This window comes from Dermacentor andersoni, chromosome 5, assembly GCF_023375885.2.
Source record: "Dermacentor andersoni chromosome 5, qqDerAnde1_hic_scaffold, whole genome shotgun sequence".
In the NCBI taxonomy this organism is placed as follows: domain Eukaryota; kingdom Metazoa; phylum Arthropoda; class Arachnida; order Ixodida; family Ixodidae; genus Dermacentor; species Dermacentor andersoni.
In genome coordinates this window covers 45,605,621-45,630,105 of record NC_092818.1, presented here as the reverse complement: position 1 = coordinate 45,630,105, position 24,485 = coordinate 45,605,621, and the positions used below count along the sequence as shown (strand labels likewise).

General features: G+C 47.0%; 1 protein-coding gene across 1 annotated transcript; it reads right to left on the bottom strand.

Moving 5' to 3' along the window:
* Positions 1-11,449: 11,449 nt before the first annotated feature.
* Positions 11,450-23,860, bottom strand: LOC126530033 (uncharacterized). Its single transcript, XM_050177496.3, has 3 exons — positions 23,511-23,860; positions 21,442-21,616; positions 11,450-12,082 (listed from the first exon to the last, which is right to left on the bottom strand). The coding sequence occupies exons 1-3, from the start codon at positions 23,759-23,761 to the stop codon at positions 11,636-11,638; spliced, it is 873 nt and encodes a 290-aa protein (XP_050033453.1). The 5' UTR covers positions 23,762-23,860; the 3' UTR covers positions 11,450-11,635.
* Positions 23,861-24,485: the final 625 nt, after the last annotated feature.

Genomic DNA, 24,485 nt, shown 5'->3' with positions numbered 1-24,485 from the left:
TGTATTTTTGCATCTGAGCCTTGTATTTATTGCTGTATTTTGTGTTACAACTTGTATTTAACATTTTTCAATTTTGCTAATCCTGTTCTTTTTGCATATATTATGTATTCGCCCCTCCTGCTTGGGCCTACTGTAGGCCTGCAGTATGTTCTAAGTAAAAAAAAATAAAAAATGAAAATTTTCGAAGTTTTGCAAGACCGTGAATCCAGCCACTGCGGTAGATGTGTTAAGGCGTTCTCCTGGTAAACACTAGCCCTTGAGGTTGATTGGCGTTGGCGTTTCGATACGCCCAATATTCAATAGCTCTTGTATGCTTGTGAACGCCAAGTGGTTATAATAAATCCTGAGTTTTTCTCTACAGCGTCTCGCGTAGCCCGGCTGTTTCATTGGGATAATAATTACCCTCACTCACTCACTCACTCACTCACTCACTCACTCACTCACTCACTCACTCACTCACTCACTCACTAGCTCCATTTAATGCTTTCTTTTGCTTTCTCTGAAAGAGTCAATCAATCAGCTAATGAACCAATCAGTCAGTCTGCCAGGAGCATGGCGTATTTGATCATACATGGCTTCGAATTCCAATAGACCTATTCATTCTATGAACTTCTAGGCACTTCGTGTTCATCATCGCCTGTGTCACGTTATTGCAGAGTTGCAGCTTCGAGTCTGACAAAGCAGATGAAACCCGTACACTGTCATATACAAATCGCTAAATAATTGCTTCTTGAGAGCGTTTCGGCTTTTGAGTTGAGTACGCGGCGACTACAGCATCATGCATACCACCGCCTTCTCGAATGCAGCACACTTCATTGTTTTCAAGATGAGACAAGGGTTCATGGCCACTTAGCGTCTGAGACCAATCGAAATCAGCGCTGCGAGCGGTTGCGTTTTTGTACGAGGTGGTGGTCATCAGAAATCGGGATGTTTGAACAGATCAATATCACCGTTTCCCAGCAACACCAGGGGTTATAGTCGCCAGTCAAGCTTTCTGTGTGCGAATGGATTAGACGCAACTGCTAAGTAAGGGATGTACTTAACTCCTGCAGCGCCTGAGAAATTCTGCGGTCACGTCGCTATTAGTGGGGCTCGTAGTTCCCGCTATAAACCGGCCAGGCTACTCTGCTCTGTTTGGAGGACGTCACTGTCCGCGAGACTATCACTTATCCACATAGTCTAAATTTCTTTTTTTATTTACTTACCTTGAAATACACCTGTTGGGCGGTTTTAGATGAAGAATGATTTACATGCGGAATTTTACGTAGGAAAAATTAAACAACAGGAAAGAAACACTAAGTAGAGGAACCGAAAATAACTATGAATAACAAATAGAAACAAATAGTAAGTACAACACGCATAGCATAAAAACAAATAAACGGGCTAACGAGCACTCTGTGATGTATGGTTCTCTTCTGCGTGCCTCGTCAAATATGGCGCAATCCAACCTTTAATATAATAAACGGGGACATGTGTAATGTTAACCTTAATAAAAAAAAAATTCTTCACTCGATGCATAAGTATGAAGATTTCAAGGCAACGTCTTACAAGCAGGAAAGAGTGAGCAAATCATAACCCCATTTAATAATATTTGCCAGCCCCGCTTTATATTTATTAGGGCTGGTGTTGTTTACCGCATCTGCGGGTAACTTGTTTCAATCTTTTGTAACGAAAATTGAAGTCCTTTGCGCAAAGGTGTGGGAATAGGAGGGGTAAACGGCTTTTTGGTGACTGTTGTGAAGCGATAGCCGCTGAGCGGGAGTGATGACAGTGGGATTAAACGACGAGCGATCAACTTGTGAAACGGAGAAAGCCTCCAAATGATGCGGCGGCATTCAAGACTAACAAGGTTGACCCGGGATTTTAGTGCTGTGACGCTAGTTAGAGAAGAGTATTCTGAATAAATTAAGCTGGCAGCGCGATTTTGAACTGATTCCAACATGTTTGAAAGGTTAATCTGACGGGGGTCCCGCCAAACTCCGCTGGCGTACTCGAGTTTAGGGAGCACCATTCTTTGGTAAGCAGATATCTTCACAGACGAGGGGGTGGGACGCAAGTTCTGCCGTGAATAAGCAAAAGTGCGGTTACCATAACTTCTGATGTTAATTACGTGAAAAGCACATGTAAGATCACGAAACATGCCGACGCCAAGATATTAATGTGAGTGTAAGGAAGATATTCGGAAGCCGTAAGATGCGTAACTTGTTGTAAAATTCGAGGACCGACGTTGGAAGAGAATGAGCGCAGTTTCCTTTGTGCTGAGCTACATCGACCACATGTCTCACCATTTTTCGACGTGATGCAGATCATTTTCGACTTTGGTAGAGCCAAGGTTGTCGCTGATGCTGCGGTAAATAAGACAGTCGTGGGCGAGTAAACGAACGTTAGAGGAAATATTAATGCGAAGGTCCCCCCCCCCCCCCCCCCCCCGTTTATGAAAATTAGGAAAATAAAAGACACACAACCGTGCCCAGAGGCACGCCTGAGACAACCGGTGCGTTAAGTGACCGTCAGACTTATAGCGGGTGAAAAGACAAGGACGAAAGAAAGACGTGACAGACACAGGTCTTCCTTTCGTTACGTCTTCCTTTCGTCTTTGTCTTTTGACGCGCTATAAGCCTGACGATGTCATACGAACAAGCCCAAATCACTGCATTGCAGCATTCCAGTTCTAGTACATCGGGCTCCTTTCTACTTGTTCCTCGGAACCCAGCAGCAACTGTCGCCTTCATTGCCAGCGCAGTTTGCAAACCTCGGTCCCTTTCATTTTGTCTTCGAAACAAGATTTTCCTGCAAGACGTTCGAGCTTTATTTGGAGGCTTTCTACCTTCAGCTAATGATGGCGTTTGGGTCTGCAAGATTTAGAGGTCAGAATGGCTTCGCCTGGCTCGTCTGCATAGAAGACTACGGGTTGAACAGGTAAGTGCCACCGGGAATCCATGCATGGTCACCAGGCACCCCCGGGAATGGTCAAGGCTGATCGAGCAAACGACGGAATCCTTGTGGCAGGTTCAACTCAAGGAATTGCGTCGGCTCCTCCCGGACAAGTTGCTTGCGCCAAAAGGGAAAGTTAGTTTCCTTCAACGGGAAAGTGTTCCTCACGATGTGTAACGCGTGCTCGCCCTAGGGCCAAAGTTCGTGGTCGAAAAAAGAAGGACTCCTCCGGAGCTCCTGTCTCTCGTCAGACTTCTTTCCGAGCGTGCCGCCGAAAACGACGCTGTGCGGTGTGTGTCTGACGGTGTCGATGCATTGATCCATAGGAATCCATAGGAAGGTATCTGTAAAACGTGTAGCCTCTGTCTCGAAAGACAAAAAGCTGTGTGTATTACCCGCAGGTAAGGAAAGGGGGTTTCGCGGTGTTGTCTCATGAGGCCTTCAACGAGAAAGGCTTAGATGCAGTAAAAAAATTTTTATCCCATGTACAAATTTGTTCTTGTCAAAAGTGAAAGCGAAAGCCAAGAAGCTTTGTAAATGCCTGCCTTTAGATAGTGTTATGAAGGGTATAGGTGCCAGGCAAGCTTGATTGCGTTGATGTGTTCTTTAGTGTAAAGAAACATAAGATGGACGCATCTTTTTGAGCCATTGTGTCTGAAAACTTCACCTGGTAAAAATGTATAGCATTGCATCTTCAAAAAATGCTCTAGACGTTGCCACTTAAGGACTCGTTTCTCGTAAAAAAAACTGTGATGTGGTACTGGATTACTTCAGGTCGTCAACACATAAGAATATTAAAGGAATCTCTGTAGACATAACAGACCTGTTTTATTCCTTACCGCATTCGCTGTTCAGTGTTCTATTGACACCTTTGGAAACGTTCCCTTAGAACTTCTTAGTTTTATCTTCGGTCTGCTTTCATTCCGTGGGAAGGGCACCCTTGTATACAGAAGGAGGGAATTTGTATCGGATCGTGTGTAGCTCCCATCCTTAGCGATATATTCTTAGCAGAACTAGACAAGAACATGAGTGGTCGGCTGCCAGATTTTAAGATTTTCAAACTTTTTAGATAAATCGATGATTTTGTAGTTCTACCCGACTGCAGCCCTGCTTTAATTTTTTAACCATTAGTGAGTGATAACTTTATTGCAAATGTCCGGCGATTTGGGCGGGGTAGGGCCATAAGCACCCCAGCCTATGTGACGCCCTCGAGTCCTTGGACTCGTGCGGCTTCCTCGGCGTGCCGGACGGCCAACAGTGTATCAGCGAGGTCGTGGCTGAGCAGGGCCGCCTTCCAAGACGCCCCTCGGTTCGAGACTGCCATTTCTACCCCGCTCGCCGGGGACTCTGCTACTCGCTACCGGTGCATGCCCACAGCATGTGCTGCAGCGTCGCTGTCGCTCCGCATGCTTTACAGTCGTCGGACGGATAAATGTCGGGGTCGCAGAGGTGAATGATCGCCGGGTTTGGATATGTGTGTGTCTGCAATTGCCTCCAGGCAACCGCCTGTTTCTTGTTTAGTTTGGCGTGCGGTGGTGGCTATTTACATCTGTTCAATCTGTAGTGTTGCCTAATGTCTGTGAAAGTGGTTATGCGATAGCCCCACGTCCACACCCGCATCGCTCTCGCGGTGGGCGAGACGTCGGGATTGCCGGCGGGCGCCGCGGCTCGGCACGTAAGTCTTCGAGCCGTGGCGTGGGCCGTCTCGTTTCCCGAGAGCGGAGGGTCCGTGTGGGCGGGGGTCCATACGAGGAAACTGTCGTTCTTGCGCAAATATCACACTGTTGAATTTGGAGAATGCAGGCCGCTTCCCGGGAGATCCGGCCCCTAGCGTAGTTGCGTATCGCTGCCTGCGAGTCGCTTATTATCACCTCGGCGGCTGTGGTGGCTACAGCGAGGGCTATCGCTGCTTCCTCGGCCGCCTCCGTCTCTTCCGTGCGTATCGTCGCGCTCGCGACGCAAGTTCCGCTGTCGTCCGTGATTGCGACCGCGAAACCACGTCGCCGCTCGTAACGGGCCGCATCTTTGTTGCTGCCGTATTTCTTTTGCAAGTCTCGCGGGTGCCTGTTGCGCCGGCCAACGTGATGCGTCGGGTGCATGTTCTTGGGCGACGGCGAAACGGCAATGCACTCGCGAATCGGTGTGGGTATCGTGACCTTTTCGCCCTGCTGCGTGTGGTAGCTGATGCCCAGCGTCTCGAGGATGTGTCGTCCGGTTCTGCTTTTTGCCAAACGCTCGTGGTGCGCGACGTTGTGCGCTTCTATTATCTCGTCTAGGGTGTTGTGTAAACCCAGTTCGAGAAATTTATCCGTGCTGGTATTGATCGGCAATCCTATGGCAATCAATCCGCAATCGGCAATCAATCCGCCTTGCGGATGAGGTGGTCTAGTTTCGTTCGTTCGGCCACCTGCCACTTGAGGTAGGAGGCGACGTACATTATGTGACTGGTTACGAACGCCTGCACCAAGCGGATCGTGTTCCTTTCTTTCATTCCATGTCTGTTCCACTATGCCGCACGCTCTAGTCTCCGTACGGTTTCGCCGTTGTGGCCGTTGGCCAACAGGTGCAAGCCCAGTACCCTAATGTTGTGAACATATGGGATAACGATGCCGTCCGATGTGAGTACTCTAATTTTTCTGTCTGCGTGCTCGGCTGCGGAATCGGCCTTCTTGGGTTTGCGGCCCCTGTGCGTGGGTCTGTAAAGCAGGAGCTCCGATTTGGCCGCGGAGCATTCTAGGCCCGTGTAGCACAAATACTCCTGCACCGTGTCGACAGCCGCCTGTAACGTGTGCTCTACGTGGCCATCACTTCCCTCAGCAACCCAGAGCGTGATGTCATCGGCGTACAAGCTGTGGTGGAGGCCTTCTATCTCTGACAGTTTCTGGGGTAACCCGGGAAGCGCGACGTTAAAGAGCATGGGCGAGATGACGGAGCCCTACGGCATGCCCGTGCAACCTATGTCTATGTCTTGCGATTCCAGTCCGCCGATCACTATGCGGGCATGGCGACACGTAAGGAAGTCCCGTACGTAGTCATACGTTCTCTCGCCCAGTCCCAATGCTCGTATGCTTTCAAGTATCGCGGCGTGTTTTACGTTGTCCAACGCCTTTTTGAGGTCAAGACCGAGTACTGCTTTTGTGGATCGCGTGGAATTGTCTACGATGTGGTGTTTGAGTTGAATCATAACGTCCTGCGTAGAAAGGCCACGACGGCACCCCAGCATCGTGTGCGGCAGCATGTCTCGGTCCTCGAGGTAGTTGGTAAGGCGAGTGAGAACCACGTGTTCCATGACCTTGCTGACGCAGGAGGTCAGGGATATTGGTCGAAGATTGTCAGTCTGTGCCCGTTTGCCCGGTTTGGAGATCATAATTATGTGCGCCATTTTCCACGAGCTCGGTATCGCGCCGGCATTCCAGCACACGTTAGTGTAATCCGTCAGCCGTTCTATCGACTCGTCGTCCAAGTTGCGCAGCGTTTTATTGGTTACACCGTCCGGGCCCGACGCAGATTTTCTGTTGAGCTTGTGCAGTACCGCCCTCACCTCTGCTACGCTAAAGTCCTCATCTAGCTGCGCGTTACTCTCCCCCGCGTACGCCGGATGCGCGACGGGGCTAGTTGTCTTGACGTAACGGGTTCGCACGGCTTCTAGAAAGTCCTCGGACGTGCCTTCGTAGTCGTGTACTAGCCTGTTGATCTTATGCGCGTTCGCTGATTTGGCCTCCTCAGGATCCAAGAGAGGCCGGAGGAGGTGCCATGTCTTGGCCATTCCTAGCTGGTTCTCCATACCGTTGCACGTCTCCTCCCATTGCGTTTTGCATACCTGCAATGCGTGCTCTTCTGTGTCTCTGTTTAGCCGTGCTATGCTTCTGCGTAGTGTTCAATTGTGCCGTTGACGCTTCCACCTGTCTTCCAGGTTGCACTTGGCTTCCCACATGTGTAGGAGCTTATTATCTATCACCTCTAGGTGTGCTTCCTGCTTCCTGCGTGGCCGCTTCAACGTCCCTCCTGAGCGTCGCGGTCCAGCTCTCGATGTCGTCGATTGCCTCGCTGCCGCGATGATGCTCTTTCCGGGCTTTGCGAAACGCGTCCCATTCTACCAGCCGATAGTGGTTGCCCTGGGTGCCGTCCCGATGACCGTGGTGATGGTAGTACGGTCCCACGTCGACCTGGATCTCGATCACCGAGTGATCGCTACCCAAGTCCTCCTGCGTGTTATGCCACCGCGCGCCAGCGACGTTCTTCGTAAACGTGAGGTCGGGCGAAGTGTCCGCCCATACGCTGTTGCCCTTGCATGTGGGCGCGGAAGGGTCCGTAACGAGCTCCAGCCCCTCATTCTGCGCGTCTTCCCACAGGCGCTTACCCTTCGGCGTTTGGTACTTGTATCCCCCCGCCGTGTGAGGCGCGTTTAAAATCACCCGCGATGAATAAGGACCCGTCGCCGGCTGCCTCGCTCGCCTTTCGCAGTAACGTGCTAAAGCGGTGTTTGCCTAAGGGTCTACTGTACACGTTCAATACCAACAGGCCGCGCCCGTTCGTCGGAATAAGCTCGATCAGTACGTGCGGTATTCTAACGTTCTTGAGTTCGCGTTGCGCCACGGTGAGGTTGCGTCTCACTAGCGTTGCAGTGGCCGGCGGTGCTCCCGTGGTCACGGCCTCGTCGATCGTTTTGTAACCGGCCAGCTTGACCGGGTCGTTGGTTTCTTGTAATAATATTATGTCGGGCTGTTCCCGGTTGCGTAGGAATTGTTGAAGATGCCCCCGTTGCCTCCTGCACCCCCTGCAGTTCCACTGCCAGATCGTGAACGTGTTCTGTGTGTTACGCTGTCGTGGGCGTTGTGTTTGTGTGGTGTCGTGTCCAGCCATGGTGACTGTCCGCATTATTATTTGCCCTCCAGCTGATTCTGCACCTCTTCGTCTGGTACCGGCCTAAGGTACGGTTTCCCACTCGTCCGTACCGGGCAACCCGCTGCGCCCGGGAGCCGCATTTCAGTATTGTCCATGCGTGATTGGAGCGTCGCGACGATTTGAGTGAGTTGTGCTATTGCACTGCTCAGCTGTTCGGTTTGCGCGGTTTGCTGAGCTATTGCGCGGTTCAGTGGCGTTGTTTGCGGCGCTTGTTGCGCCATCATCGCGTCTACCTTCTTCGAGTCTGTCGACTCGCTCGCGGAGTTTCTGCTCGCGTGTTTGCAATTTGGTCTCGCGTGTTTTGCAAACAGGTCTAGCGCCTTCCGTTTAGTAGGAGCGGGTTGTGCGTCCTGCGCCTCCATGACTTCCTCCGCGCTCTCGACCGTTCGAGCAGCCGCGTCTGCGGCGACGGGTTTGGTGAGAGGAGGAGGAGCACAGGGGGTTGCTGGGGCCCCCTTTAACGTGGTAATTTCGCTCTTTAACCTAGCATTTTCCTGCTGTAGTGTTTTTATGACGGATTCTAACCGATACAGTCGCTTCTGTAACAGGCTTCCTGCTACGCAGTTGCTACTGTGAGCGCTACTGCTGCATATATAGTTGCTGCAACTATAGTTGCTCCGGGGTTTCTATTAATGGCAGTCTCGGTTCGCGATAGCGGCGCACGAGGTGCGCCTCCAGAGGCGACCGCCACCCAGCCCACCTGTGGGGGGTCGGAAACTCGTCCTCCTTCTGCTGCAGCTGCATAGCTGGCACGGGCCGTCGACCTGCTGCGAGGCCTTGCCGAGCGCGGCTGGAGCCGGTGCGAGAGCGGGCTCGAGAACGAGTGCGGGATCGAGTGCGGCTACGCGCACGGCTCTCCCTCGAGGTCTAGCGGCTGTCGGCGCTAGCTCGTCTCGGTGTGGGGCCTCGTCGGTAGCCCTCCTCTCCGTAGTCGTAGGTGCTGCTGCTGCCGTAAGCGGCCGCAGCCTCCTCGCGCATTCTGCGTTCCCATTGTCGTCGCTTGACTAGGTACGGTGTCCTGTACTTAGCTTTGCACTTGCGGTCCCGGGTAAGGTGACCCTTCCCACACAGTTGCCACACCGGCTCGCACCGATGGTCGTCGGGCGGGTTGCTGCATCCGCACCCGCGGCACATGTTGTCGTTCGGGTTGGGGCACACGTCGGTCCTGTGTCCCAGACGACCGCACTCGCAGCACATGTCGATTTGTTTCTTGTAGAGAGAGCACCTCATCAACATCTCGCCGTAGTTCACGTAACGGGGCACGTAGTAGCCGCCAAAGAGGATGACCACATTGCTCGTGTTCCCCATGCGCTTGGCATGCAGGACGTTCGGGTTTCGCTGGTTCACGAGACTTCTCACGACGTCCGCCGGCTTTTCGTCTAGCGATATGCCCCTGATGATACCTTTGGACATGTTCTCCGGAGCCGCTCTGTAGGCGCTTGCTTCGAACTCGCGGTCACCAATGGGCAGCTTGGGAAGGCTGCCATATCATCTAGCGCGATCTTCTGACAGAGTGCTCACCACTGTCACGTTTTGACGCTCGTTGAGACAAACGCAGTCCTCCTCAGCTGCCTCGCGTCCCACGCCTGCTGCGTTGCGTATGCAGCAATGGACGTGGTCCTTCTGGTATTTCGACACGTTGATGTCGTCCCGGGGTCGCACGATGATGATAACCACTAATGCAATTTCTTTTATACGCGACGGTTTATCTCTTAAAGTAACGCATGAACTGCCGACTGAGTGAAGTATTTGATTTTTTGCCATTAAGTTTTCATTTTGCAACGACCATGTACGCGGGAAGTACGAGCCTCGCGCGAACAAGCCACTGCTCCTATATCAGTCGCCGCACTCTAAGTTGGTTAAGAGGGGAATCGCATCGACATGCTTGTCAAACGCACTATGTAAGTCATGCCCTGAGCTGACGACTAAAAGCTTCGATGACCAGATCCTCCGTCTTCGTTTGGCAGGTTACCCTACGTATGTATTTATTAGCGTTGCTGAGGGTCTACTCAAGTCGAAGTTATCAAAGAATTCCGCTAGCCTGTCTTGTGTAGATAAGAGGAGCGTAGCTGTCATTCCGTTTATCCACAGCGTATCGCACCGTTTAAGGAAATTAGGTCAACGTGCGTATGTTAGGGTTGTGTTTTCATCTCTTACAAAATTGCAATGTCTGTGTGGACTAGCCAGACCAGGCCTGTCTGACAACCGCATGCGCAAAAAGAAAAACGAAGAACTGTTTGTTGAATGTGCGTGAGCAGTTGCTTACAACCTTCCTTGAAAGTGTGAGAAAAACTACGTGGGGCAAAGCGGAAGGTGCGTCAACGAGCGTTTACAGGAACACTGGTATAATGTAGCAGAAAAGTGGGGTCGGTTCCCTGACGCTCACTGCAGGCATTGCATGTGCGCTGTTGCCGGAGCGGATGATGGTGACCACTCGATGTGTGCTCTAGCGTACAGAGACTGCCCCATCGTGGGAAGAGCCCGAGGAAGATTACTTCGCATAATTATCAAAGCAGAAATGATTGATAGGCTAGGAAATAACTGCGTTTCGAAACCATCAATTGCCCTTTCCCACGAAGAGTTAGCTTCAGTGCGTAAAGGTAAGGCATTTTTTGGCAAACAGCACATGTATGATGACGTATGCGAAAAAGTTGTAGATATGTGTGGGTCCTTTGTCGAAATAAAGATTGTTGTAAAGAGCGTGTGTGTGTCACGTCTTCCTTCCGTCCTTGTCTTTTCACGCGCTATAAGCCTCACGATGTCATACCAACAAGCCCAAATCACTGTGTTACAGCGTTAAGAGACCCACAGTTGTTATGCCAGACAAGCTGTTGATTACTAAGTTAGTCACGCACGCATTTTAGGGCAATGGGGTTAAGGTTTAAGTGCCAGGGTTACAGTCGAAGGCGTTCGTTTAGCGGCTTTTTTAAACGCTTTCTCAAAATGTAGAAAGAGGGCGTTCACCTTGTTTTAAGACTGATATTGTGGAAATATTGCATTGGCTACCAAGAAAGACCAGGCTGTGACGTTCTGCAGCCACGACACTCTGAGTGTGGTGTTTCTAGTTCCCGGTATAAACTGGCTACGCTACGCCACTCTCTTTGGGAGACATCACTGTCAGCTAGATTATCGACCATCCACACAGTGCTACATTTTGGCTGAAGACCGCTATATTTCAAGCGTTGCCTAAAATCAACGGGCACTATCTGATTCGAGCATGCAGCTATTAACGAAGTACAATAAAACAAATTTAAAGGGCTCAAAATGATTTTCTTCAACAGTCCTCGAAAGCAGGGGTGAGAGCAAAAATGCGAGGTGTTCGGAACGAATATATTGCTATTCTTTAAATTTGTATTATGGTTTAAAATTCGTCGCGCATACAGTAACAAGCAAGTCCGGGAGCCCTTATTGGCGTTCCTACGCATAAAGTTCACCTTTTACATATCACCCCCTGCCAGCCATAGCGCCAGTTACGTTGTGCTGTACACTAGCTAATTTTAAAGGCTTTTTTGTGTGAAGGTGCGCGCCTACTTATGTGAGTCACCTTGCCGCACCCCTTATTAGACAACCAGGTGTAACCAGCCAATCTGTGGACGCGAAAACAGAAAGCTTGAATTCAATTCACTTTCTTTATTTCTTCACGGTGCTGTCAGTCTGTAATTTGGAGACGTGCTGTGATCGCGTATACTCCTGAATGAATGAGTCTGCAGAATTGATTATTCCAACGAATCCTTCCTCCCGAGTCCCACGCATGTTTCCACCAAGAGGCAAAGTCTCTGAAGTTCCTCCGATAGGTTCACAATACTGCCTGGTTGACATCGTCGTTTCCGCCAGCCACGTTGCCCGCATCCCTCTGCTCAGGTGCCTTGTCCACGGTGCCTTCAACGGGCTTCCCGACCGAGTTGACGCCATCGTTGACTTTGGTGCCGACAACGGCTGCCTGCGTGACGGTCCCAGCATCAACGGAGGCGGGCGCTTCTTCTTCGACTTTCGTAGCATCGCTCTTGCTGGTAACGGGGGCATCGTCTTCGGCTGCTGGCGGTACTTTCTCCTTGACTACCGTCTGCTTGACTACGCTCTCCTCAACTGCAATCGTTTTAGTGGTAGCTTCGGCTGGCGCTGGGGCCTTTGTCGTGATTGTTGGGTAGAGCGGCACGCAGCTTACATTGTAAGCGTAGTCGCAAACGTTGAGAGCGTCGTTGAATAGCAGGCCTGCCGGACACGGCATAAGCACGGGAAGTCCCTGGGGGTAAGCGGGAAAATAGGACATTTTACGAAGACATTGTTATTTTGGCGTGGAAGTGATGCCGTCTGAGGCGATACAATAAGACTCGCTCCGACAGAAACACGCAATACTAGATTCGAAATATGGAATGGTTTAGGAACAGTGCTTTAAGACGCACTCCCACGAAAGCTAGGGCGCTATAACGTAAAACTATTCCAAAGTTTTCTATTCCAATTTCTCAATCAGCCTTCCGCGATTAGTGAAAAACTTTTTGGACCAGCGCCCTTTCACCTCTGTCACGCGACGTCACGAAAACCGCGATAACTCCCCATCTAATATAACGTGTAGATACGGATTATGCATGATTTGACCGAACAAAAGAAAAATAGTTATTTCTGATACGACATCTCTTGGCCATTAGCCCTCCGCCTTTGGTCAAAAGATTTCGGGCTGCGCCCACTTCACCCGCCTCTCACGCCACGTCACAAAACCGCAAAAACTGTCCGCGTCAAAGTGACGTGTACGTGATAAAGATGCATTACTATTCTGAAGAAAACAGAATTTTCTGCTGAATAGCCGCAGGCTGCCCCTTTCCGAAAGGAATAAAAGATGGCTGCCGCCGATCGCTCAGGCACTGGCTACTCGCACCTGTCGAAGAGCATGGGTTTATTTGCGTGTAAAACTTTATACGTGGCCGTGTAACATTTTCGAGCACTTTCGGCCCGTTTACGACCTCGTTCTGCCAACTCTCCTTTGCCGAGGATCCGTTTTAGCGTCATTCTTAAGCTTCCTTTGCATGCCGCCGCGATTGTCGACGAGTCACCGCAAGCTAAGTAAGAGAAAGCGGACCAATCGCAGACGCCGGCACCACCCTCTTTCATCCGGTTATCGATTTTCAGTGCAGTGGCTCGGCCCTATTGAATCCCTCTCCGCTTGAGCGTGCTCCTCGCCTCTTGTGAGCCAATAAGATAAGACAAGCCGCTCAGTGTAGGCAATGTTATTCGTTTTTCAAGCAAACAAAAATGACCTCCTATGAACGAGTAGAGTGTTTGATTGGTCTGTTCAGAGAACCAGGCGGGTGACCGCCTGATGCTTGCGTAGGCGGTTACGAAAATTTGACGTCAGGAGATTGGAATAAAAACACATTGGAATAGTTTTACGTTATAGGGCCCCTAGTTGCAGGTCCCAACAGCTTGACCGAGTGTTCACAGGAGGTGTTTGATGTAATGTAAAGCACTCGTGCTGGCTAACTCGAAGCGCCGTGAAGTGTTTCAAGCTCACGCAGTTAAGTTTTTCTAATTGAAAGTTTATGGGCTGAATACAAATGAAGATTAAGCCTAATTATTATGTTCATGTCACACATGCCACAGAGCCGACCTTAATACAACATGTTACACATCACATACGTCGAAGTATTTTCACTGGTAATCTAACGTTAGAAACGCTCGCGTACGCATAACATGGAACAATAATGAACATGGCGAAAATATTCACATAACGCGACTAATGAGTTGAAGGAACGCGTGGTAGACAACGCAAACTGTTGCGAATTTAGCCGACTGTCCAAACTAGCCCATACTCCTATTATAGAGCTTAGATACAGGCGTAGAAACGACATCGTTTTGTGCGTGCGAAAGTTGCACTAACAGTAAAAATGTATAATGGCGCTACTTGATACTCGGCATGAACAGACACTGTGGCTTAGGAAACAAAGACAAAGGAAATTGATTTACTTAACTGGGTAAAGTGCGCATGTACGATAAACTTTTAAATGCTTTCACTTTGTGGCGAACCAGTGTTTTCTTAGTGGTGAGCGTCCCGATTTATGTTCCGCCGGCCAGTAGTTCAGTCCCTCGGTAGGAGTGACTATTAAATCCAATTCACAGTAGTGCATTACAATATGCACTACATTAGCAGAGTTGCGTAACAGAACATGCGCGAAAATCCAATACAAGCATATGAATACCAAAAATTAGCGGTCACTTGGGCTGTGAGGATTATACGTGTTAAATACAAGAAAGAGCAGCAAAATATTTTTCAAATAGAATCTTTGAAAAACGTTAATTACACATTTGAGTACTAGTTTTACAACACAAACCCTGAAAAACGCTAATTCCTGTAGTAATATTCATTAAAGTATGTAGTTAAAATAAAAAGTACAGGTACGAAGAAAATGAGTATTACTACAGGAAGGATCAAATGAAGTAACGCAAGCATATTTGGCAGAACACCAAGATGTCTAGTTATAGATCTTACTAGATTCCATATGAAACATACTAGCAGGCAATTCACAGTTCAATAGTTCTAAGTGCCTTAAAAAAATACATCAATTTTTGGACTCTTCACCCAATCTGCAGGCAGTGCACTCCAGACGTAGATAGTGCGAGTGAGGAATGAGTTTTTAAATGTTTTTGTTCTGCATGAGCACGCGGCCATTTTTTCGAGGTCGTAACAACGTATAATACGGCATGCTACACGTTCCATGATCGTGTTTTGGTCGATTTCTAACATGTCGTTTTGTAATCTCTAGAGAAATTTGAGCCTCTCGTGATACCACCGCGTTTTGAGTTGCTCTAACTGGGCAGTATGCAAAAGCGCCAAATGTAGTGATTGAAAATAAACCTGCTTGAACACTTTGCAATTGCGCAGTGTTAGAGTCTCGCCAGAGTCCCATACAGATGCCGTATATTCTAATAGTGGTCGGTTAATTCTTTCTATGCCATATATCGTATATCAAGCGTAGAATTGCACAATTATATTTTAAGAAAGCCCAATTGTTTTAATGCCATTTTTTCTACATACGCTAAAAATTAAATTCTGGGGTGTTACGTGCCAAAAGCATGATCGAATTTTGAGACACGCCGTAATCGGGACTACGGAAATGTGGACCAACTGGGGCTCTTTAACGTGCACCTAAATCAAAGTACACGGGTGTTTTCACATTTCGCTCCCATTGAAATGCGGCCACCGTTGCCAGGATTCAATCTCGCGATCACGTGCTTAGCAGCTCAACATCGTAGCCACCAAGCAACGACGGCGGATTTTCAACATACACTACATGTTAATTCCATGGCAGATCAGACGCGATAATTGCTCCTAAGTACTTATAGCTATGTGCGACACTCGAGGGTTGACCGGCTAGGTTGTATGTGAAATTTAGGGATTTTTTCTCGGTTTACTCTCATCGCCACAGTTTTCCATTATTCAGAGACATTTGCCACGTGTGGCACCGCTCTTTTATTTTGGTCAATGTATTGCACAATAATGCCTTATCTCGTCCCCAAGAAATTTCTTCATTTAGTACGCACTCGTCTGCGAAAAGCCGGATTTTAACAGAGATGGTCTCAACAATGCCATTTATGAAAAGCAAAATCAAAAGAGGGCTGAGAGCAAGAGAACAGACCCCAGATGAAAGGCGGCCTTCAGTCGAGTGGAATTATAGCTAGTGCCGTGGATATTCGCACTCTCGAAGCGGAATTGATTTTTGTGATTTCTTTACTAGAGTCGCTCTATTTTGTGAGTTCCATTTGCTCAACACTGCATTTCCCACTTTGTCAGTTCTTGAGTTGTAAACTTTATAAACACGAGGTCACAAATCTGATTCAAGGCTGCACCTGCCAGGTTCGGTGGAGGCTGGGGGCAATGTACGCAAGAACGCTCATGCACAGATGTTTCAGCGCGTGTAGAACAGCGGTTGGTAAATTGAGCAGTTATGCACTTGAACATAACTTCTACGATGGAGGATGGCTACGTATGATCGCGCCTCACTTGGGAAAATGTGCACCGTGATGATGATTATGATTATCATTTTTATTACATTTAGTTTCACCAGTACGAGGACTCCGTGGCTGTTCCTGCGTACTATGAAAACATTTGATTATTATTCGATTCAACAACCGGACATTAACACACATATTTTACAGGCTCGCACGTGCTATCATCCGAGAAGATTCTACTGCTGGATTGGGCCTTCATCCGGTTTTCAAGCCATCACCACTTCAGAAACGTCATCGCAGAAGGCTTTTGGGAAATCACACCACCCTCTGGAAACCCTGGCAGAAACGCCTACTTAAACAGCCTGCAGCGCAGGACTCTCTGCAGTCGGCGGCGATACTTACCTTGTGAATCTAACTAAGGGAGTTGGCCGCCGACTGCAGAGTGTATATTATTGAGGGTTATTATGGACAATTATATTGCTTGTAACAGACTGCTACCCGATGATGGTCGTTTCATTACTTGTTCGGAGTGCGGGAACCATTATTATTTGGGTCAACAATGCTCAGATCTAGCTCAAAATACTTTCGCAGCGAATAGTCAAAGTAAACGTGAATCATGGGTGTGCAAAACGTGTAGCGCGGTAAAGCAATGAGGGGAGGCGGGCTCACAATCTACGAGTACGACTCCACCAGAAGAAGACACTTCAGAAGCCACGTTAATGTCAGAGCTGGCAGGTATTAAGCAAACTGTGACCTCTTTGCTGACTTTACATGGAAAAGTAGATTCTCTGCTCCTCCTGAAAGCAGAATTTACAAACTTAAGAATAATAATGAAAGACCTAGAAGAAACAGTCTCCTTTATGTCTAAACAAATAAGACATGGTGTTAGCACAGCTTTCCGCCAGTAAAGAACGGGAAGCTGTGCGTGAAGCACAAATTGCTGACATGAAAACGCAGCTGGAAACACAGGTGGAACAGCTGCAGCAGCTGCAACAGGATCTGTATGAAAGCGAACAGTATGACAGAAAAGTGAATACAGAAATTGAAGGGCTACCTGTCAAACACGAGTAAAACCTACAGGAAGTCTTATCGAACATAGCCAGTAAACTAGAGCTATCAGATTTCTGTAGCTCTGATATTGAGGCGGTGCATCGCTTATCAAACAAACATAAAGGCCAGAATACATGGAGCGAACTTTCACAACGAAGTTCGGGTGGCAGAAAATCTGCCGCGGCGCGACGCCGTATGTTCGTCGGGCTGCGCTACATGGAGCCAAGACACGGCGGCCGCCGCCGGCGAGTCGCTGCGTTGTTATCAGTGTGGCTAGACGAGGCAAATGCGCTGTAGTGAAACACATGGCACAAAAAAAAAAAAAAACTTTAACGACAACTATTATCGCTTTTGAATTGCGGAACACTCTAAAAAGGCGTAAAATTCTGTTTAGAAATGATTTCTAGTGTTCTTTATGTGTTTGAGAAATTCATGTGCCGATGTAGCTTAAAGAAAGCGGCGATGCTATGCGTTGTGGCAACACTGTGCGGGTAAACAACTTTCGGCTCCTCCAACTCCGCGGCTCTGTTCTTTGGCTCAACGCGTGCGCGGCCGAAGCAAGCAGACCCGAAAGTAGCGCACGTGAGCTTGTCTAACGGTAGCTGTTGTTCGGAGCCTCCTTCTTCAGAAGAAGAAATTATTGTTAATGAAGTTAGTAGAACTATTTCGGCGGCAACTTCTTCCCACGCCTGAACCTTCTTTGTTTTATCTTTGTAGTCATAGCGACTGCAGTCCCACAGGATGGCACGCTTCTGAACAGGCGAAATTAACTTGTCGTTGAATTCCAGCCGCGCCGGTTTGGATACCATGAATACGAAAAGCGGGAGACCGGCGTGAACGATAGAGTGGGATCGGGATACACGGACAAGCGGGGAAGCCTAGTCGAAAGTCGGGGCGGATAGTGAGACCTGATTGTCTCGCTTTGGAGCGGCGCTCGTTTGCCGCTTCCGGTATCGTCGACGCCCGACGAGCTTTTCTGCGCCAGCTAGATCGGCGGCGAACGACGTTTTCTCCGCCACCGGGCGTCGCGCGTACGCCACCGGGCGTCGAACGCCGACTATTCGTCACATATTCGCTCCATGTATTCTGGCCTTTGCCCGAAAAGGACAAATCAGAAGGAAAACATGATAGTAATCAACTAGAAGTGCAGATTTTCAATAGGAAAGCATATGATCATTTGATTTCAGTTTGACTGGGCGGAAATGATTAAGGATTCTAATTATGGTAAAGCTTGTGAAAAATTTTGTGAGCAGCTGAAAAAGTTTGAGCTTTTTATATGTACACAACAACTAAAAAAAACAAAGGAAAAGTTACCCCTGGTTCACAGCCGACATAATGACAGCTGTTTCCTACAGAGACTGGTTGTGGAAAAGGAGCAGGCGTACGCCGAAAAATCAAGACTTTTAAAACGGAATATAATATTGCGAAGAATAGGGTCGTTGTCCTCTTGAGATCATCAACAAAACGGCGGTATTTCTTAGACAGATTTAATCAAGCGCACAAAAATTTTGGAGAAACTTGGGCTTTAATAAATACGCTAAAAAAAATTAAATTGTGGGGTTTTACGTGCCAAAACCACTTTCTGATTATGAGGCATGCCGTAGTGGAGGACTCCGGAAATTTTGACCACCTGAGGTTCTTTAACGTGCACCTAAATCTAAGTACACGGGTGTTTTCGCATTTCGCCCCCATCGAAATGCGGCCGCCGTGGTCGGGATTCGATCTCGCGACCTCGTGCTCAGCAACCCAACACCATAGCCACTGAGCAACCTCGGCGGGTAATAAATACGCTCCGAGGCAGTACTGCGGCACCTGCGAATTTCTTAGAATCTTTTTCAGAGAAGCCAGATATAGCCGTAGATAATTTCAATCATTTTGTTACGCGTTTTTCTAACACTGCGCAGTCGCAGAGACATGCTTGCTCACTCAAACAAACTGTTCAAGCATCTGCTTTTTTGCCCACGTTGTCGAAGCAAGGAGCACTTCTTGTTGGGCTAGTTGGTAGCTATTCATTATAAAATACAAGGACGCCAAATAAACAGACACACACAAGAGAAGAAAAGAAGAGAAGAAAACAGGACAGGGCGCCTCTTCGACTGGCAGGGCGCATCTTGGACTGACAGCATATATGTGCCTGCGTTCTGTAAATAAAACAGTTGCGAGGCGCCCTGTCCAATTTTCTTCTCTTGTGTGTGTCTGTTTATTTGGCGTCTTCATATTTTATAATGAATTGTCGAAGGAAGATCTGAGGAGAATAATTTTCAGTTTGCGACATAATAAACAACCTCGTATAGATGGGTTGGCTGTGGCCACACTAAGACGAAATTTTTATACATTAGCAGACATACTGCTTTTTATGATTAATGGTTTTATAAGCACCGCATCAATTCCGCAGACATTAAAAACGGCGATTGTTAAGCTACTGTATAAAGCCGTAAAAAAAAGATGAAGTTGGAAACTATAGACCTATCTCTGTTTTGCCTATACTCTCTCAAATACTGGAAAAGTTTTTCTTTCAGTGTATGACTTCCTTCTTAAAGAAATCTTCAATCCTAACACCAAGACAGTTTGGATTTGTTGCTGAGCGAGGTACTATTACACTGTTAGAAGAGTTCACCGATGAATTATATTCTGCTCTAGATAAGAACCTGTATAGTTGTGCTTGGTTTTTGGATTTAGCAAAAACATTCGAAACGGTAAATCACGATAGTTTATTGGAAAAGTTGTTTCGTTTGGGTTTCCAGGGACCACTTTTTGATCTTATTTGCAATTATTTACATGATAGATCACAGGTGGTCATGGGCAGTAAAGAAATTGTTAGCGCTAGAAAATATATTACAGCTGGGGTTCCACAGGGATCCGTCTCGTCCCCTCTCTTATTCAATTTATTTATGAACAACTCTCCCATGATAACTACAAAAGCCACTGTGTATCAATATGCAGATGATACAGTTCTACACACTCGTCATATGCATTATGAGGCAGCTATTAGCGCCCTACAAAATGCAGTTCATAAGGCTATGCAATGGTTTGAAGAAAACTGTGTATATATCAATGCTAAGAAAAGCAAAATCATGTGCTTTCGTAGTCCATTAAAAACTCAAAAAATAAACTTGACAATATTTCAACATAATGAACATTGTATTTCATGTAAATGTACTGCTATAGAATATGTGGAGACATTCAAATACTTGGGTATAACGTTCAACAGCGGCATGTCTTGGCAGCATCACATGGCGTTTTTATGTGGCAAACTACGGAGTGTTGCATATTTACTTTGCAACATAAAGGGTCTAGTACCTCTACCAGTCAAGAAAATAATGGTGCGTGCACTAGCGTACAGTGTGCTGAGGTATGGTATAACGATCTTCGCCTTTTGTACAGAGCGTTGGAAAAATCGGATTGATAAACTACTAAAGATATTTTTAAAAATGTGCCCCATGGTACTACACTGAACGACAATAACATTTTTCAGGAATTAGGATTTCGCACATTGGAGGATTTATTTACCAGAACTGTTATTATGCGGCATAATTGGAGCGATGAATTCAAAAAGGCATGCGACGCACCTCGATTGCTAAGAAATAAAAAAAACGTTTTAAGGTACTCTATTCCACTACTAAGTATGGTGAAGCGAGAAGAAGAGTATACATCCCAAAAATATTTAATGATTTGGCCGATGAATTCTTTTTGGCAACTTCGAAAAAACAGTTGAAGAAATTATAGATGAAATGTTGAAATTTAGTCCTGATCTTTATTTAAGTTGTTTATGTGTTTCTCTATGCCATTGTCTGTTAACGGATAATGCTACCAACCATTCTTCTGAAAGTTGAAAATAAAAAAAAAAACGTGTTATTATGTAAATGTCTACCTTTTCACTTTTTATGTAAATATGTAACCACATAGCTGTACCGACTCTGCCGGGCCTAGTCGCACAAGTCCTCGTGGACATAAACAGGCCCGTTTCTTTGTTTTGCTTTTGGATGTGTGTCAATAATAATAATAATAATACTATTAATTATTATTATTATTATTATTATTATTATTATTATTATTATTATTATTATTATTATTATTATTATTATTTTGATACACCCTGCAGCACTAAAACATAGGGCAGGACAGTTTCTTGAGTTGTAAACTTTAGAAACACCAGGTCCCAGATCTGATTCAAGGCTGCACCTGCCACGTTCGGTGGAGGTTTGGGGCAATGCACACAAGAAGGCTCATGTACAAATGTCTCAGCGCGTGTAGAACAGCAGTTGGTGAATTGAGGACTTATGCACCTGAAAATAACTTTTGGGATGGAGTATGGCTACGTGTGATCGCGCTTCACTTGGTAAAATATGTGTTACTATTATTATTATTATTATTATTATTACTGTTATTATTACAGTTATTATTATTATTAACCCAGTTTCCTGGGAGCGCTTCTAGCACCAGCAACAGGCCCTTTAATACTGCTGCTCTCTGGCGGTGTCGGTGGAGCACATCTGCTTTTCCAAAATTTAGGAATATGAGAATTAAAGGATTCCCCTCACCGCAACCTAGGGACGGAAATGCTGTGTTATAAACACAGATTATTGTCTGCCCCGAGCACCCGCCGTATACCTGTTGGCACACGAAGTAAGAGGAGCAGTCGAGCGGGTTGGCGATATAAGTGGCATTGGAGTCCTTGTCGTCCACGGGCGGGCACCCCGAGAGCGCCCTAGCACTGCCCAGCGATACCAGGGACAGGGTCACCAGGGCTACCAAGGAGAAGATGACACCACGCTCTGCCACCATGCTGTTTAGAAACACAAGGAAAAAAAATACATGGTTAGGGTAGGTTCTTACAGTCGGCGAAGGGCTAATTATTTTGAGCTGAATATAAACAGTCTGTTATTAGTCCCTGAGTGACTACCTTCCGACGATGCTGGATTGTTTATTTTACGTTCATTGTAAGCCAGCATTCTTATGCTAGGCATTGCTGGATAAACATGGCAAATATTTCAAAGCTCCTTGTTTTCGCACTGCAGATGCGAACATGTGCTCTTTGTATCAGATAATGGCAACATCCTGAACGGGATGGACGTCTTACATGTCCTCCCTCCCCTCCGCGAAGCCTTCACTTGGCATTATAGTTCGGAGCAAAACTTGCTCGAGCAAATTACAGGCACACCACGCGTTACGTTAGAGTTAAAGTGTAACGCGTTAAATTAGAGCAGCTATAACCTGACAGCTGCCGCCGTCGGTAGAAGTGCATTCCTCTTGTGTAATTGAATAACGTATGTAAAACCTTCAGAAGTAATAAATATTGACCATACCACCAAAGCCAGAGAGACTCTTACTGTCCTTGATTGCGGCAGCAGCAGGTACCTTTATATGTCAAATTTCGCACCGTACAAATATCCTAAAATCAGGGTGCACGGGTCTCGACGGTGGGTAAAGGAATCAAGAGGAAGAAACAAACTGTTAACAATGTGAAAAGCTGCACACAAGACGAGCAAGGTTCTTAGAAAATACTAGAATATTCCGTGAAACAAATTGGGGCTACCATTCTCGAGGAATATGGTACGCAATAACGAGCTCATTAAGCAGGCGTCATCCAAACGAAACGTCGGGCCCAACAACGAAGGTAGCCAGCTGATGAGGAAGAGTTTTTGCGAACAGAAATGTTACCGAGCACAGCTACTGGACATATCTTGACGCATCTTTAATAAGTATATGAGTATACACTCTTAAACACATGTACAAATGTACAGCCTTTAGGTCGTATGTTGCCACACAATAATAATCGTCATCTGCCTTGCTTGTGTTTAATTTCTTGAGAACGCTGCGCTTTCTACATTCCTGTCAAAAATGCACTGTCGTGCTGATAAAGCGCATGCAGGGAGTCGCACACGTCTGAACAGGTTGGCAAAGCGCTTCTAAGGAAGGTGCATTGAATATAGCCGCGCGTTTATTTTTTTATTGATGTCGGCATCATATTTCGTCCATTCAATATTGATGAACATGCATTTATTGAGATTTAAGATAAAGAAGAAATTTCCGAGTTTGACGCGAGAAAAGCATGATATGAGGCACGCCATGCGCTAGGGGGTGGAACCCTTGAATTATATTGACCAACTGGGGTTCTTTAACATGCACCGGATGCATGGTACACGAATGTTTTTGCATTTCGCTTCCACCGCAATGCGGCCGCCATGGCTGGGATGTGATCCCCGGGTTTATCGAGATGACTAAAAGCGCTTGTAGGCACGCAAGATAAACTGGAAAATTGTACCTAACGCATACTGTTACTTACTGCACCATTTTGCATTGACATACAGTACGCTGTAAGGGCCTACTCGCTTCATCAAATTAGATTTAGCTGCACGTTAGAGAACTACAGGCGGCCTAATATGACCTGGGATACCCCACTACGGCAACCTGACAATGAGATTTTGGTGTTGGCACGTAAAGCCAAAGAACTAAATCAAATTCCAATCTTGCATCGAGACCTTCGTCTTTCTGTGTAGCACTTAGAACGGTTTGCCTCTGCGAAAGTAGCGCCAATATACTGTATCGCACATATCTTCAGCGGATTACGGGTAATGCACTTGCCGGTTGAGAAAAACCTGTGAACTGCATGCATCATTGCCGTGCACGCCGTGAGTAAATTCCCGTTAAGATTAGTAAGCAAAATTATTTACACTCACCTGAAAGCGATATCGCTGAGACCGGTAGCCTTTGGGGAAAAGCTCCTGCTTGTATGCAGCTGAAGCTTCAGCATTTGGCGCTTTTTATTCACCGACGTGAGGTGAGGCAGGCATCGGTCGTAAACACAACCCTTGGCTCTTGCGCCAGAGACCCAGTAAAAGGCATCGTGCGACAAGTCGGTGTGCTGCAAAGCTGCAATCTGTAGCAATATAGATCCACTTCGTAGAAATGCGCTGCAAGAAGAAGGCATTTACGGCTTTCGTTGTGCTAAAGTCACAGTAGATAAACTCGAAGGCTCTATGTCACGGGTGATACCGATGCTCAGTATATGCTATGGAACATGTGCTGGAACCGTTGTTTCTCTTCACCGCTTCTTGGGAGTGCGCAAGTGTTCCTACTACCATAGCCCGTTATAGCTGTGGCAGATAATGAATTGCGCCCTTGGACATTGCCGCGAATATTTACGAGAAACGTCGTCGTGATAAGGCGGGAATAGATGTCTGAAACTCGGTTCAAAGGTCATGGTCGTATGAGGCTGTCAGTGCAACACGCAATAACAGGTCGCACTCTACTAAATGTAGGGATGTGTGCGTGCTTTCATAGACCTGCGCCTTTGTTAACCTGTTCGCGTTCACTTTGTTTGCATATGATGTTTTTAGTAACTCGGGTCTGTTTTCCATACTATTTACTCGTGTGAATCCCGGCACATTTAAACATATTCGGGATGCAGATATTACCATTGCTCAGGATACAAACATTCGGAGCCTCGGCGAGCCGGATTAAACAAGTAACCAAATGCGCCACTTCTCTCTTTAAAACTTAGCAATGTAATGCGCAGCCTAGCAAGCTGAGTAAGCATTTTTTTTTTTGTAGCACAAGGGCTTGATTGAAGAACTACGTCGAACTATCAAGTTCCAAGCAGCGGACGTTGTACATCTTTTGTACTCAGGAGTGGCGACAGCATGGAGGTGACG